Source organism: Ptychodera flava, chromosome 8 (genome assembly GCF_041260155.1).
Source record: "Ptychodera flava strain L36383 chromosome 8, AS_Pfla_20210202, whole genome shotgun sequence".
Classification (NCBI taxonomy): domain Eukaryota; kingdom Metazoa; phylum Hemichordata; class Enteropneusta; family Ptychoderidae; genus Ptychodera; species Ptychodera flava.
In genome coordinates this window covers 4,982,077-4,996,398 of record NC_091935.1, presented here as the reverse complement: position 1 = coordinate 4,996,398, position 14,322 = coordinate 4,982,077, and the positions used below count along the sequence as shown (strand labels likewise).

At 36.0% G+C, this 14,322-nt stretch overlaps 1 protein-coding gene across 1 annotated transcript in view; it reads right to left on the bottom strand.

Moving 5' to 3' along the window:
• LOC139139482 (uncharacterized) overlaps positions 1-14,322 on the bottom strand; it is a 66,400-nt gene that overhangs the window by 41,138 nt on the left and 10,940 nt on the right. The window contains exons 11-22 of the mRNA XM_070708396.1: positions 14,125-14,225; positions 13,459-13,597; positions 11,360-11,469; positions 10,664-10,880; positions 9,753-9,823; positions 7,862-8,019; positions 6,435-6,657; positions 4,315-4,497; positions 3,676-3,882; positions 1,101-1,421; positions 666-789; positions 201-372 (exon numbers count right to left, since the gene is read on the bottom strand). Of these exons, the coding sequence (XP_070564497.1) occupies positions 201-372; positions 666-789; positions 1,101-1,421; positions 3,676-3,882; positions 4,315-4,497; positions 6,435-6,657; positions 7,862-8,019; positions 9,753-9,823; positions 10,664-10,880; positions 11,360-11,469; positions 13,459-13,597; positions 14,125-14,225 (2,026 nt within the window). The remainder of the gene's footprint in view (positions 1-200; positions 373-665; positions 790-1,100; positions 1,422-3,675; positions 3,883-4,314; positions 4,498-6,434; positions 6,658-7,861; positions 8,020-9,752; positions 9,824-10,663; positions 10,881-11,359; positions 11,470-13,458; positions 13,598-14,124; positions 14,226-14,322) is intronic.

The window sequence follows — 14,322 nt, the reverse complement described above, 5'->3', positions numbered from 1 at the left end:
CACAGTTCCCAACTGATTACACAACTTCAGGTTACATATACATCCTGTAATCTAGCCATTTAATTTTGGGAAATGGATTTCTCCTACAATACATTATCCACCTTTGGCAAAGGATTATCTCAACTTTGCTGATGGAAGAATAAAGTAAACTTTTGATTCGTTTACAATCACACTTCTCTTATCACATTCTCTAAATTTACCTGTGGTTTGGTAGTGGTGTTTCCTCAATGCATCTTGACTCCCACTTATCATGAACATACTCTCTACAAGAATCATGTCGTATTTCATCATATTCTTCATTTTCTATGTGACCTGTGGCAGGAGGCGTAAAATCTGCAAGGACTCCATCCGATGACAGAATGGATTCATAGCCTGTCAGTGTACAGACGGAAATACATTTGAGTACTAAAGGACAAGTAAGAAAGTAAGAAATATCAGTTTCACAAGTAAAATGGAGAAAGCTGGAATCGAAATTTACTTGTAAAGTCTGTCATCATTTAAAATTTTAAACAAATCTGGATGCAAAGAGCCGATTTGAAAGTGTTCTGACCAGTTTTTAGCGAAATTTCACAAATTGATGGGTGAATAAATGACTTACAATGATGGATGCTGATGACAAATAGCTCCATAAAGTAAAAATGTCATGATATAGGGATTTTTCTTACCAATCAGATTCTTTGCATAGATGTTGAAGACATACAAATCATTGTGACGCAAGTCAAGATCTTCATAGTGATGTTGCAATGAATTACCAATGCCAAGTCTTTCAAAATGTTTAAACAGTCCATCCTGAAATGGAAAAGATACAACTGCAGTACAGTAAGTAGATCTATATTCATGTCCTCATACTGCAGTAAGTCCAGTGTTCTCTGAGTATCTATATGTGACATTTCCTATTTCAAATCAAAGTTTACCATGAGTGTGACAATAAATTAACAAACCACACAGACAACTACAGTGGATTGCATGCAATTCATCTTTTCCAAGGTTGACTTTGTTTCGGCATTATACATTTTAATCACACTACATCAATTTGCAATCTAAAGTTTATTAACTGTTTTAAAACATCAGATTTTGAAAATGCCATTGACATGGAATACCTGATGTAATGAGTAGTGATGGCCTTGGATACTTTGAAGCAGATCACAAGTTCTGTCTTCTCCGTAATCATAATTGAAACTCAGGCACAATGATGGTGGATATTCCAAGCACTTGTAGGCACACTGATAGTCATAGCTTTCACGAGTAGTCTGGAAGGGCACAGCGTTTAGCCTACCAGTCTGAGCTGCTGAAAAATAACTCATGCTGTCTCGTTCAGCAGGTAGTTCTATTTCTCCATCACCCTCATCAATGGGTTGTTCACTCTGAGTCCAATTTACAAGTTGATGACCGTAAATATCTGAACCAAAACCTATTGCTTCCTGTAAGTAACAAAGTGGATGATAGCGGAAGTTAAATATACAGTGTAATGATGAGCATCAGTGACGACCTAGAGTTTTACTTGCAGTAAAAAATTTGATTTTGGTAACAAAGCTAACTTGATATATTATTTACGTTCCAATTTATCCCCACTCGCATGCAGCTATGTCAGTTATACTGATTTGTTGTGCTAAAATATGCTCACTATAAACTTGTGTTACAGCATTTATACTGCTACAAAAGACATTGCAAGATCTTGTGTGGTAAACTGTTACATGAGAACATCATTATAGGACAAAGGACAATAATCACATATATACATGTATGCATAGAGTACGTCACTATTTTTAGTCAAAGTATACAAATACTTTTACCGTATTTCATAATGCACACTGATACTAGATTACATCAGATTTGAAAACATTGATGCCTGCTGAATTAAAACTCATGGAAAAATAAACAAGTCATCGTTGATGACACAGTCCCCACTTGTTAATGGGTGCTTTGATTACAGGTCCTCAGAGAGGATAGAGTCCTCTTCATTAGGTCTGTGATAAAAATACTTTTGAATAAATTCACTGATACATGTCTGAGTTGTAGTTCAGTACATGAAAAAAAATCGTAATAAAATATGGATCGAATCACAAAACAAATCAATGTGCGTATGTATGACATAGGTCAATGTCCTTGTACCAACTTTGATTATTAAAATCGGTTGAAATATGCCTGAGTTATGGCTTTGTATATGAAAAAATCATAACAAAATGGCCGCACAGCAGCCATATTGGATCGTATCACAAAACAAATTAAGATGCATATGTATGACATTGGTCAATCTCCTTGTACGAACTTTGAATAAATTAGCTTGATACATGTCTGAGTTATGGTTCTGGACATGAAAAAACGTAATAAAATGGCCACACGGCGGCCATATTGGATCGTATCACAAAACAAGTCAATGTGCATGTGTATGACATAGGTCGATGTCCTTGTACCAAGTTTGAATAAAATTGGTTGAGATATGCCTGATTTATGGCTCTGTACATGAAAAAATCGTAACAAAATGGCCGCACGGCGGCCATATTGGATCGTATCACAAACAAATTGATGTGCATAGCTATGACATTGGTCAATGTCCTTGTACCAACTTTGAATAAAATCTGTAGAAACATGCCTGAGTAATGGCTCTGTACATGAAAAAATCGTAATAAAATGGCCGCCTGGCGGCCATATTGGATCGTATCACAAAACAAATTGACGTGCATATGTATGACATAGGTCAATGTCCTTGTACCAAGTTTGAATAAAATCGGTTGAGATATGCCTGAGTTATGGCTCTGTACATGAAAAAAATCGTAACAAAATGGCCGCACGGCGGCCATATTGGATCGTATCACAAAAAGAATTGACGTGCATATCTATGACATTGGTCAATGTCCTTGTACCAACTTTGAATAAAATCAGTTGAAACATGCCTGAATTATGGCTCTGTATATGAAAAAATCGTAATAAAATGGCCGCCTGGCAGCCATATTGGATTGTATCACAAAACAAATCAATGTGCATCTGTATGACATATGAAGTAATCCTTGTACCAAGTTTGAATGAAATCGCTTCAGGCATCTCTGAGATATCTGCGTGAACGGACGGACGGACGCTGGCACGCACGCACGCACGCACGCACACACGCACGGACATGACCAAACCTATAAGTCCCCCCGGACGGTGTCCGTGGGGGACTAATAAGACACTGCCACTACTGCAGAGTTTCATTCACTAGTAAAAGTCGTTAGCACTGCAGAGAAGATCATTGGTTCAGATTTACCTTCATTGCCATCAATTTATCGATCCAGGACCATTCTGAAAACCACATCTATCATTAAGGATGATAATCATCCAGCCCATACATATTTTGAACTTTTACCTTCTGAGTGACGCTATCGATGCATCAGAACAATATCTGAACGCTTTCGCAAGAGTTTTTATCCATCAGCAGTTCGAACTTTAAATCAAATGTAATTTTGTTTCACATTTCGTATTTTTAGTCTTTGTATTTATTTTTAGTATTTTTATTCCAGTTTATGATATTTTTATTTCTTTCACTGATGCGCATGTGAAAAATCAATTTCCATTGTATTTTAATGCATATGGCAATAAATAAATAAATAAATTATTATTAGCTACAAGTACTGTTACATGTATGTATGACATGTTAACTGTCAAGTGAAAATACAATTATATATGGTTCATACATACCCACTGGTCAACTATGACAGAATCATCTGTCACTACTGAGAAAGCGTTTAGAATGGAAGGATGGCTCGTGAGAAGATAATCTGGTGTAACTCTGCCACTAGGGGGCGTGTTGTCATACGTTGGAAGATGACATTGAGCAGAGCTGGTCAAACCAGCCATGTTATTGGCAGTGACCGTAAAGTAAATCGGAATTCCATTCTCCAAAGGCTGAGGATAAAACAACCCATAAATTTAGAAATACTAGTAGCCATATGCTGTAGTTGAAGGATCTGAGGAAGCTTGAAGAGATATCAGTCTGCATTGACGCATGACCTTTAATTATTTCTTGATAATTAATCTAGCCATGTCAAAATATTTGAACCAGAATCCCGGTAATAAATACAGGTGACGCGTAAATATATAATCCTCAAGGGCGCGATGGCGAGCAATTACTGTAATGACAATTTATGGTGTATACTAGGAGAGCCAAGGTGGTTTGGGAACATTATTGTTACTACATGTATTTCTGTTGTTCCCTTCAGAGAACCTCAGTGCCATACATTGGCTTGCTGTCCTTACCATTACAATAATAATGTTAATACATGTAAACTGAGGAACAAGGAGGCTGAATGCCACCAAAGGTAGGAATAACCAACTCACTTTTGTTGATACCAATCCTGCTTGACCTTGCAGCTCATCTATCAGGATATCACACCCCCCTGGAAATGATCCTACACAATAAGTCATGTGAACTGGACTTTCTTCATCATAAGCAGATGTCATCAGTTGATATCCTTGGGCGGTGTTATCTCGGCCAGATAACTGCCTCACAAAACATATATCCTAGGCAAGAGAGAACAAAGAAATTGCATACCCTTGTCCTTAGCTAACACCTATTTTTTTGAGGAAAATAGATGGCAGAAACATAATTTTTGTGACAGGTTTGAAAATGTGGGCCCACAAAAAGTTGTAGCTCAGTAAGAAATATTAGACAGCTTTTCATTAAGAGTCTGAAGATCTTTCACTTGGGCATATTCAGACTTTATTAGTCGATGATTTTGGACTTCAGACATATAAAGTAGATAGTGAAATTACATAAAGTACATATCAACAGCATACAGTCCTAAGACTAAATAAATTTCATTGAACACAAGATACAATGGCAAAGAAGCAGATTTGTCTGACAGCAAACTTCATCCTGACATAAAGGTCAAGGATAATGCCATGTGAAGCAGTAAGTTTAATGATGAATGACAGGATTTCAACGCCAACATGAGTTCCCATGATCCCCTTCCTGAAAGTGGCTGCAATATTGACACCATGCTCCCATTTGATCTGAACTAAAATTACATTACAACTTAGTCAATACCAGTGATTTTGTGACATCATATCCTTAGATTATAACCAATAAATGTATCTGATTATCAAGCATTGTGGCCCCAGTGGTTTTTTACATCTACAAAGTCAATGGCATTGCCAATACTACAAAATAATAGCAATAGTGTACCGGCCTCTATAAGTGACTCCAGTAAACTTTGCACTTCATAATGTACTCAGCTTTGCCTTGTGTAATATGTCTTGCAAAGTTTGCCTTCACTGAATATTGGCCGGGCAGTTATTGCTAATTATATTACCATGTCCTGTCCATCACATTTTAATTGGCCGAGCTAAACCATGTGACTGACCACAAATACACAGTAATGGTTTGTTTGAATGCCCATGAACATGAATGTTAACAATGCACAGAACCTAAACATCATTACCCTAGTGTGATTTGTACAAAGATTATAATCAATCACAAAATAAAATAGAGCACTTGTAGGCCAAGTTTAGACGCTTTTTTCAAAAAAATCTCTGGATTTGCAAATTTTTACGGTACATGGGACAGTGCATTACATAGTGTACTAAGCTTGAGGATACAGACAGTGCAGAATGTCACTGTTCAGTGAATAAAACATATGTGTAATACAAGTTCTGGGGTCAAGTTGTCTTTCCTGTGGGAAATTTTCATAAATTTTAATGGTTTTCTTGGGTTCGTTGATAATATAATGGAAATAACAGACTCTGCCCTGACCATTAACATTTATTCATTGCCAAAGGCAAGAGGAAGGACAAAAATTAACAGGTGAGGCTTGCCAAGCCTGCTAATTTTGTCTTTTCTCTCTCCCGCACCCATAAATAAATGTTAATGGTTAGGGCGTCTCTGGTTTTTTTTGTATAATAAAAGTGCTATATATTTGCAACAACAAATTTGAATGTTTCCAGACAAACTGGCAATATTACAGTAGAAATCGGGGCTAAAACATTTTAATTTGATGAAGTCACCTGCGAGAACCTAAACAAATTAAAAAGCTACATGTACAGGTAAGATATGTTTGCATCAAAATTAACAAAGTTGGCCTCAAAATTCAGATTTAATATTCAAATTCCACCATCAATCCAAAAATATGGTGGATGCACTGAAATTGGTGGCCACAGCCGGTGCAGCTTCATACAGCAGAAGGTATCCAACCAGAGTTTATAAGCAAACTCTTGAACTGCCTGGAAAGCTACAAAACTGGTAAACATGCAATTTCTGGGAAGAGGCAATGGTTATCAGCAAGAAAGTGGCTCATTTATTGATCATTATTGTACGCATACCCACTGTCAGTCAGGTTATCATATCATCACCTTTTCTCGCATGGGTCACTTAAATCTTAATAGCCTTCCGATGCTTGGTGTCATAGCTACACTATTTACATGCCAGAAAAAGGAAATTTAACAGAAAAGTTATGACTAACCTCTGACTCCGTTTTAATGACTGGATTTGTTTTGTCCTCAATGTATGCTCCATCAGGGGTCTCATCATATATCTTATCTTTGCCAATCGAAAAACTCCAAAATGGCAAGTGTATGTTCAGGAGAACAAATATTCTCTCTCCAGTAAGGATGTTGCTTATTCTCAGTTCTACGTATACACGATACTCCAAAACAAAGGGAAAGTCTGTATATCGCAACACCTGCCTGTTAATTAGACAATGGAAAACATCACTTATAACGACTCGTTTATGAACTCGACATTGCATTACAATCAGTTCTTTTTCTAATCCATACGAACATCTGACAATATGCAAAAGAATACATGTATGTATGAGGGACTTTCTACAAAGATGAAAGAATAGGAGACTGCATAACTCTTATTTTTATCATTGAAAATCATACACAGTAACTGTACATGAAATCCAGTTTAGCTTTCCTATTTTAATGAGAAAAGGCCTGTGAACACTAATTACTGAAACTGACTCAAGTGTAATTTTCTTTTTGTGCATTTTCCAAATATAAATAATAACAATTATACAATATATGGCTGTTTGGCATTTGCATTCTGGTTTTCTATTGTAATTTCAAGGGTACTTTTAGAAATGTCTTGGCATCATTACTGTACCACATGAAATGCGATGGTTTCAACTGAAACAGACTTTTTTGACATAAAATTGGTTTAGGTTCCTGAACAATGAGTTTTCTCGGGAATTATTTTTTTGTCAGAATTGAACATCATTGTGTTGTAAACTGCTGATAACTTTCTATGGCACTTTTAAAAGTCTTTAGAATAATAACCAAAGTCCACAAACTGCAGTTTATTCCAATAAAATATTGAAAATGGCACCAAAGAAATGGCATAAGGTAATGTCTACTAGACAACAAAATACAAGGAAACTTGCAACAGCCAGCCTTCATTTGCACACTTCAGAGATAAAACCTTACTAAAACAAATTAATGGAAGATCAAATCAGATGCCTTTAGTTGCTGTTTGAATTAAACTGTCCTTTAAATTAATTACTGGCACGGTGTTGAAGTACTTTAGTGTGGTAACGATAACTAATGCAAAAGAGGTGTGAGTTCGGTGCCAAGTACTGAATGACTTTGAACTTCTGCTGGACATATATTATATGTTAATTGTAAATTTGGATAGTTTTACTATGTCCTTCCATATTCCTTTGAAGGGAACTTTAATGACCCAAGGTATGATTAAATATTGGCAAAACTCTTCCAAAGGGCTTTCATTCTTTCATGTATTGAAGAAACTGATATTGGTAAACCGTGTGTAAATACATATTGTCTTTCTACAAAAAAATACACATTCAAAGTTTCAAATTTCATATCAAGTCTCTTAAATGGAAATAACTTGTTTGTATCATTCAAAAAAGGATGAAATGAGAACCTGTACCTGTTTTCCAGTGGGTATTTCAAGTAGTCAACATCTGTTATGGTAATATGTTCAGCATTGTATCCAAAACCTGTATATGCAGCTCTCCCTCGTATACGTTTTCCATATGACAAAGATCCTTCTATCCCTGCCATGACATATATAGGGCCTGCAGATGCCTGGTAGAATAATCAAAGATGGACTTATGTAGCTCTCACATCAGGAGTAAAAAATTAATGACATTCTATATAGTCCCCCAGTGTAGTTCGCTACTCTTGCAGATATTCTGTGTAATAATATACAAATGCATTATTTTATGGCATTTATTCAGCATGCCAGATGCTAATTCTCTCCTGTAATTTTCATACAACAGCCACTCAAGAAGGGAATAGATAAGGCTTTAAGTACTCTTGAAGGCACATATCACAGGGCATTATCGTAGTTTGTTCAGGCTAGCTGTCATGCATAACTCAAGCTTATATTTGTTATGGTAAGTTAGCACACTCCGGCAACGTACGCTTAAATTATGGTAGTCTGTCAGTGTGCAGACTTAAATTGAGCCACTAACAGAAAGCTCACAGAACGTACTACCTCACAATGGTCAACCACACTGGAAGGTTCGACCATTTCAACAAAAAGGATCGAGTATTATTTGTACGGATAAGTCACTTTTTGGGGAATATTGAAATAAATGCAAAATTGTAACTAGTCTTTATGGAAATAACCAAAACTACATTTGTATTGAACCCAGAAACGTAGCTCAAGGCACATTATAAGTTGTGACCGACGGCTCATCAGTTGTGACCGACAACTCATCAGTAGCCCACGTTTTCTGTTGTGTTGGCTGTAAGTGCTGGTCCCAGCCGGCTAATAGCCATCACAGGAAAAGCCGAATGGCCCATTGGCTACAGTTATTGCAACTACAGATTTGACACTTCTTATGAACTCAACATTGATCAACATCCAGTGATACTCACTGTTAACGACTGCAATGCAGTTGTAGTTTCTAAGAGTGAGTTACTAAACTGGCATTGTAGTTTTTATATCCAAACTTCAATAAAAACAAAATAATCATTAACCAAAAAAAAAAACGCTAGCCATTGGTCAAACGTCATCACACAGACATGTTTTTATTTTGTCTAAGACTTGCTAAGAGACAGGCACAGACATATACATTAGCTGACAGAGACTGCTAAATTTTGAGCCAATTACTATTGTATATGCCTGAATTGGGAAAAAATTACTTTTTCGAGAGGCAAAAGTTCTGCTACGGTGTATTTATTTTGTATGATAAGTGAATGTACGGCAATCAACACATCCTTTGATGTTGTGTGCTAAAGTAAAACAATTTGAATTTCAAAGTCAAGAAATCTGTGTGTGCCAAGCAATGTAACTCCAAACTCAAATAGACAAATATTGTACCTTCTTATCCTCATCAGACTTTGTGTATATGTTATTTAATTATTATTATTTTCATTGTTCTCATGAAAGTATTTTATTTTCTATCACATTTGCATTATTTTCCTTTTCCTAATGTTAATATTGTATTTGTATCTTTTGCATAATTTGTATCATTTTTTTTCTGGTGATATAAAACAATATACTGGACCATGTCCTAAATCTTCAAAGATACTAAAACTTGTCAGTTACATGTACCTCTTCCTTTAATTCACATTTGCTACAGCTTTATCAATCCTTTTATTGAGTGCATGCATACATGTACAAGGGATGACAATCAGGTGATATACTGTGGGATGAGTACTTTTCATGGATTTGAAGTCAGTTATCAACTGTAAGCGATTCGACCAAAATGTAACTTACTGTCTGGCCTAAAACTCATTGAGTGAAAAATACCAAGTAATATAATTTATGTCACTCTTGTAGTTTCAAGAGGCAATGCAAGTGTACATACTTCAGAGTGGAATTCTTCTAAAGCATACTTTGCACTGATTCCAGCAGTCAGGCGGCCAACCGTATTAATGTCTGATGAATAAAAAGAAAGGATTGCAATTATAAAAATAATGAAGAAAATGTCCATGATAGACAACTAAATCAGGCTGAATAAAGTTCATGCATCCATCAGCCTAAGGTTCTATTTTGAGTAATAGAACAACTGGAGCAACATGTACTGGTATGGTACTGTGTTCAAGATTAGGATTTATATTGCTCTTAACAAATTCAACTCTTATTAGAACTCATGCAATCTGTGTATCAACAGCAGTTTATTTATCTACTGGCAATATCCCTACACCCTGCTGAATAAAAAGCATTTGGCTATTAGTGTTATTGAAATCTGGTTTTGATCTGAATTCTATTGGCAGCAATTACATATTGGCTCATCATCCATAATTATACAATATAGTACTGTAAGGCAAGCCCTAGTGCTGGATATTTTATTGCAACATTTTGTATTGACTAAGAAACAGCAGTTGCATGCACAGAACACAGGTATTGGGATATACTTTTGAAAGCTACAGGTATCCAGGGTTAAGTCTTGAACTTATGATACTTATAGTGTTTCACAAATATAAATATGGATGATATGTCGACGTATCGGCTGTATGACAATAAATTTAAGATTTACAAGACACTCTGCTGACAACCATTCAAAATTTGAAGATGTTAAGAAATTCATCACCATTTCATTTGTAGGCATAATGTTCTGTAGACTAAAGTAGTCGTCATTAGCCAAGAACAACAATCTCTGAGTACATACATATTGCTTTCATTGCACACTATATTTTGACACAAGGATATCATTTCTCCTGGTAAATAATCACTGGTAAAGGCTCTCTATAGATTGTTAAAGTTTAGCTTACTTACGAATACTTAATCGAAAAACTTGAATGGGAATTGAAGGATACAAATCCAAATCCCACAGGTCCTCTATTGTGTCAATGATTTCTGACACTTGTTTGTTCATGATGCTTTTAACTCCCTCCAAAGCATTTTCACTGTGTGTTTCAAGAACTTGTGTCGATCGACTGAACTCATCCGGACAAAATGAAGGCTCCACTCTGGTGTCTATACTTTTGATTACCTGTTCGATAGACATGATAATACTCTTGTCACATGATACACTGGTGTCTCATTAAAAGAAATCCGGACAGTGATGGAAAAAGCAAACTTTCCCATCATGCAACAGACCTTCAGAAATACACCCTGGCCTCTGTCTTTAGACATTTTCATCTCTTCTTAAACAGATATCATATGACTTTATTTCAACAGGTCATGCATGCATTGGTCATCAAATCTGGTAGTACTTAATTTGTGCAGGACTCCCAGATAATTTCCTTAGACCAAAGAATTCACAATTTGGTGGTTAAGCAAACCATTTGGAGTACATGTTGGTGAGGTGCATGAAGCCAGGTTGAAGAACCACAAAATGTACTGCTTGCAGGACTGGTATTTGGCCATGGAATTGCTCGAATGTAGGTGACTCTATCAATACATGTATTTGTTGCCATGTTAGACCACTTATATATATAAGGAGTATATGACTATCTGTCCAAGACTCACTTCTGTTCTGTATGAAGTTCTAAGATCATCCATCAACTTGGAAACATTGAACTCAGCTTGTACTGCATGGAGATCAAGCCACTGCTCAAACTCACCAAGGGTTGTGGATTCTAATGACAGAAACAATTACTGTGGTTTTACGACTTATCCGGACACAAAACTTGCTAATTACCCAGCAACTTCGCTGATGATATTGAGACTTTGATCAGTAATTACCAAGCACTTTGGTAATTCACCTCAACTTGATACTTAATCTGGCTGCAGTAACTCCATGGGTGGCAAAGTGTAAACACAGACGCCGACATCTCAGTGCATACAGTGATAGCATAAACCAATTTGAGACATGAGTTTGCACTCAAAGTTTTCAACAGTGTACCCATACAAAAACATGCCCACTGCACCAAAAAGATTTCTGTAACTCATGCCTGATTGAACAGTCCTACTTAAATACTTTTTCCACTCAATTCGTGCTGATTTAGGCACAATTATTGAACACTACTCAAACTTTCAATCTCTTTCCTAAATCGACTTACACCTGAAGAAATTGTAAAGGAAGCTAGAATACAGAAAAGATTTTCAATCTCTCTATCTTCATGAACGGGCATTCCTCGATCACATTATGCTGATAGACAACCACTGCCAAAAGGCAGCAAACTCAGCAACGATTCCGAGCTAAACTGACACAGTATTTCATATCCCTGCATCAAATGAAATTGAAAACACAATCCCATCAGTGACATTTGGTAAAATTTTCACATGAATCATATCTTGAAATAAAAAAAGTGAAACAAAGACGTCTTGTACTTTGCCGATCAACAGCACAGTGTGAACTGTGAAGTGGCATCTGCATTGCCTGCACGTAAAAGCAACTCAGTGTATTCAGTAATAAATGGTCTGCATCTTATGAAAACAACAACTGGCAGTGAAAGTTGTAATAGTCACCGGTAAAAACTCTTCACAGATGAAAGGATAATTGCTTCAAAAAGAATGAAACCGCAGGTTTTAGAGGAGGAAAACCAATGGCGGATGCGTGGAGTGGGAATATTCTATTAGGTGACGGAGACGGAGGGTCATAAGATTAATAAACTGGATAATGTAGGATTTTCCTCACAATGCTGTAACAGGAATTCCAATGTCAGCTTGTTTTAACGTTAGTAATAGTTTTTCTGCTCTGAAAAGTAATTTAACAAACTCTAACGACCCATTATACTCTCCTAACCTCTCCGTAGTTGAGTTTTACATGTAACACAGATGAACAGCACACATGTACATATGTTGGTTTTACTGAGGAATGCTGTTCAGTGGAATGCCAACCCCTGGTCACAAATTAGTTTATGGCACTAGTATGATACTTATCAGTGACTTTGTATACACATTGTGTACCCCATGGAGCACTCATGCAGCCAGATCAAGTATCAAGTTTGAGGTGAATTACCAAAGTGCTTTGGTAATTACCGATCAAAGTCTCAATATCATCAGCGAAGTTGCTGGGTAATTAGCAAGTTTGGTGTCCGGATAAGTCGTAAAACCACAGTAACTTTTATCAATTACAAAATTATTCACAAATCTATCTGTAACCACGCACAAAATATATAGCCACATATTGCTCATGCATTTATACATCATTTTATATATATAATAGGCATGTTGATGTATTAGCATTAATGGTATTGATGGTGAAATCTGATAAATCAATCCATAGTAACAATCAGGAAGAGGAGGAGGTTCAATCAGTTGTTATGTAGACACTCAGAGTACTGAAACATCAAAATTCACATATTGAAGGCTTTTTCTGGGCAGATACAAGACCAAGTGTACTATCTCTGTTTTTTCAGTGATACAGAATTCAATTTCACTGTCATTTTGTCACTCATGTAAAATGATTACAAAGAAATGACTGAGTACAACTATTGAAGAGTATAAACCTGCATTAGAGTTTACTTTTACAACAAATGAGGGAAGTATCAATTATCAAGAACCCTGGTGGAGAAAGACCAAGGCCTTGTTTATGTTCAGTACTGTATGAGTAAATGTATTGTGAGTTCATTTCACTGATATATAGTGATGATGTGTTTGTTAGTATTTCTGATTTTGCATACCTTTGTCCATGGTCCATTTGTTACTTGCTGATGTAGTTTGATCACAGGTACCTATTTGTACTGTGAAATCAGTAAAAACTGGATCATATGGTGTGCATTCATCACTGAGTACTGAACAGATTGATCCTTCAACCACAACCTAAGTTGGTTTTATAAAAAAGATAATAATTAATTATTAAGTATTTATTTTGTAAGCCTTTAAAGTTTACACACTGTACATGTACCAGTACATACATGTACAGCTTCAATACAAGGCAACAGAAGCATTTACTTTAATCTATAGTTTCAATGTCAATACTTGACTTTTGGAAACAATTTTTCACAATGTTGAATGCTGTTTATTAAAGAAATGATATCCATTTTCACAAACCATTAGGCACATACTGGGAGAAATTCTTTATCAGTTCATGTTTTTGCTCCCCCCAAAAAAATAATTTTCCATGGTATACACAAACCTCTTACATTCTGTTATTTCCACTGCATAAAAAGTATATAACTGTTTAATAACTATTTTTTTATTTTATTCTAATATGCAGTAAGTCAAACGGCTAAATTATGCACCACCTTGGATGTACTTGGTGCCTTATGGAAAATTTACAGTGTTTCTTTCATAGTAAACAAGAGATTATTTAAGGTTTATGATTAAAAATATTAAAATGCTCTCACCCTTATAACATCAACTGTCCTCTCTACCCTGTAACGAAGTTTTGAACCGAGTTCACCAAGGATAGGCTCTACGAAGGTAGAGTTGGATGAATTTTCATATGCTGTGTGCCAAAACATACCAGTAAATAGTATTTGGTATTGAGGTTGAAATGATGTATTATAATGATTCAATAACACAAAAATAGATATACCTGGTAT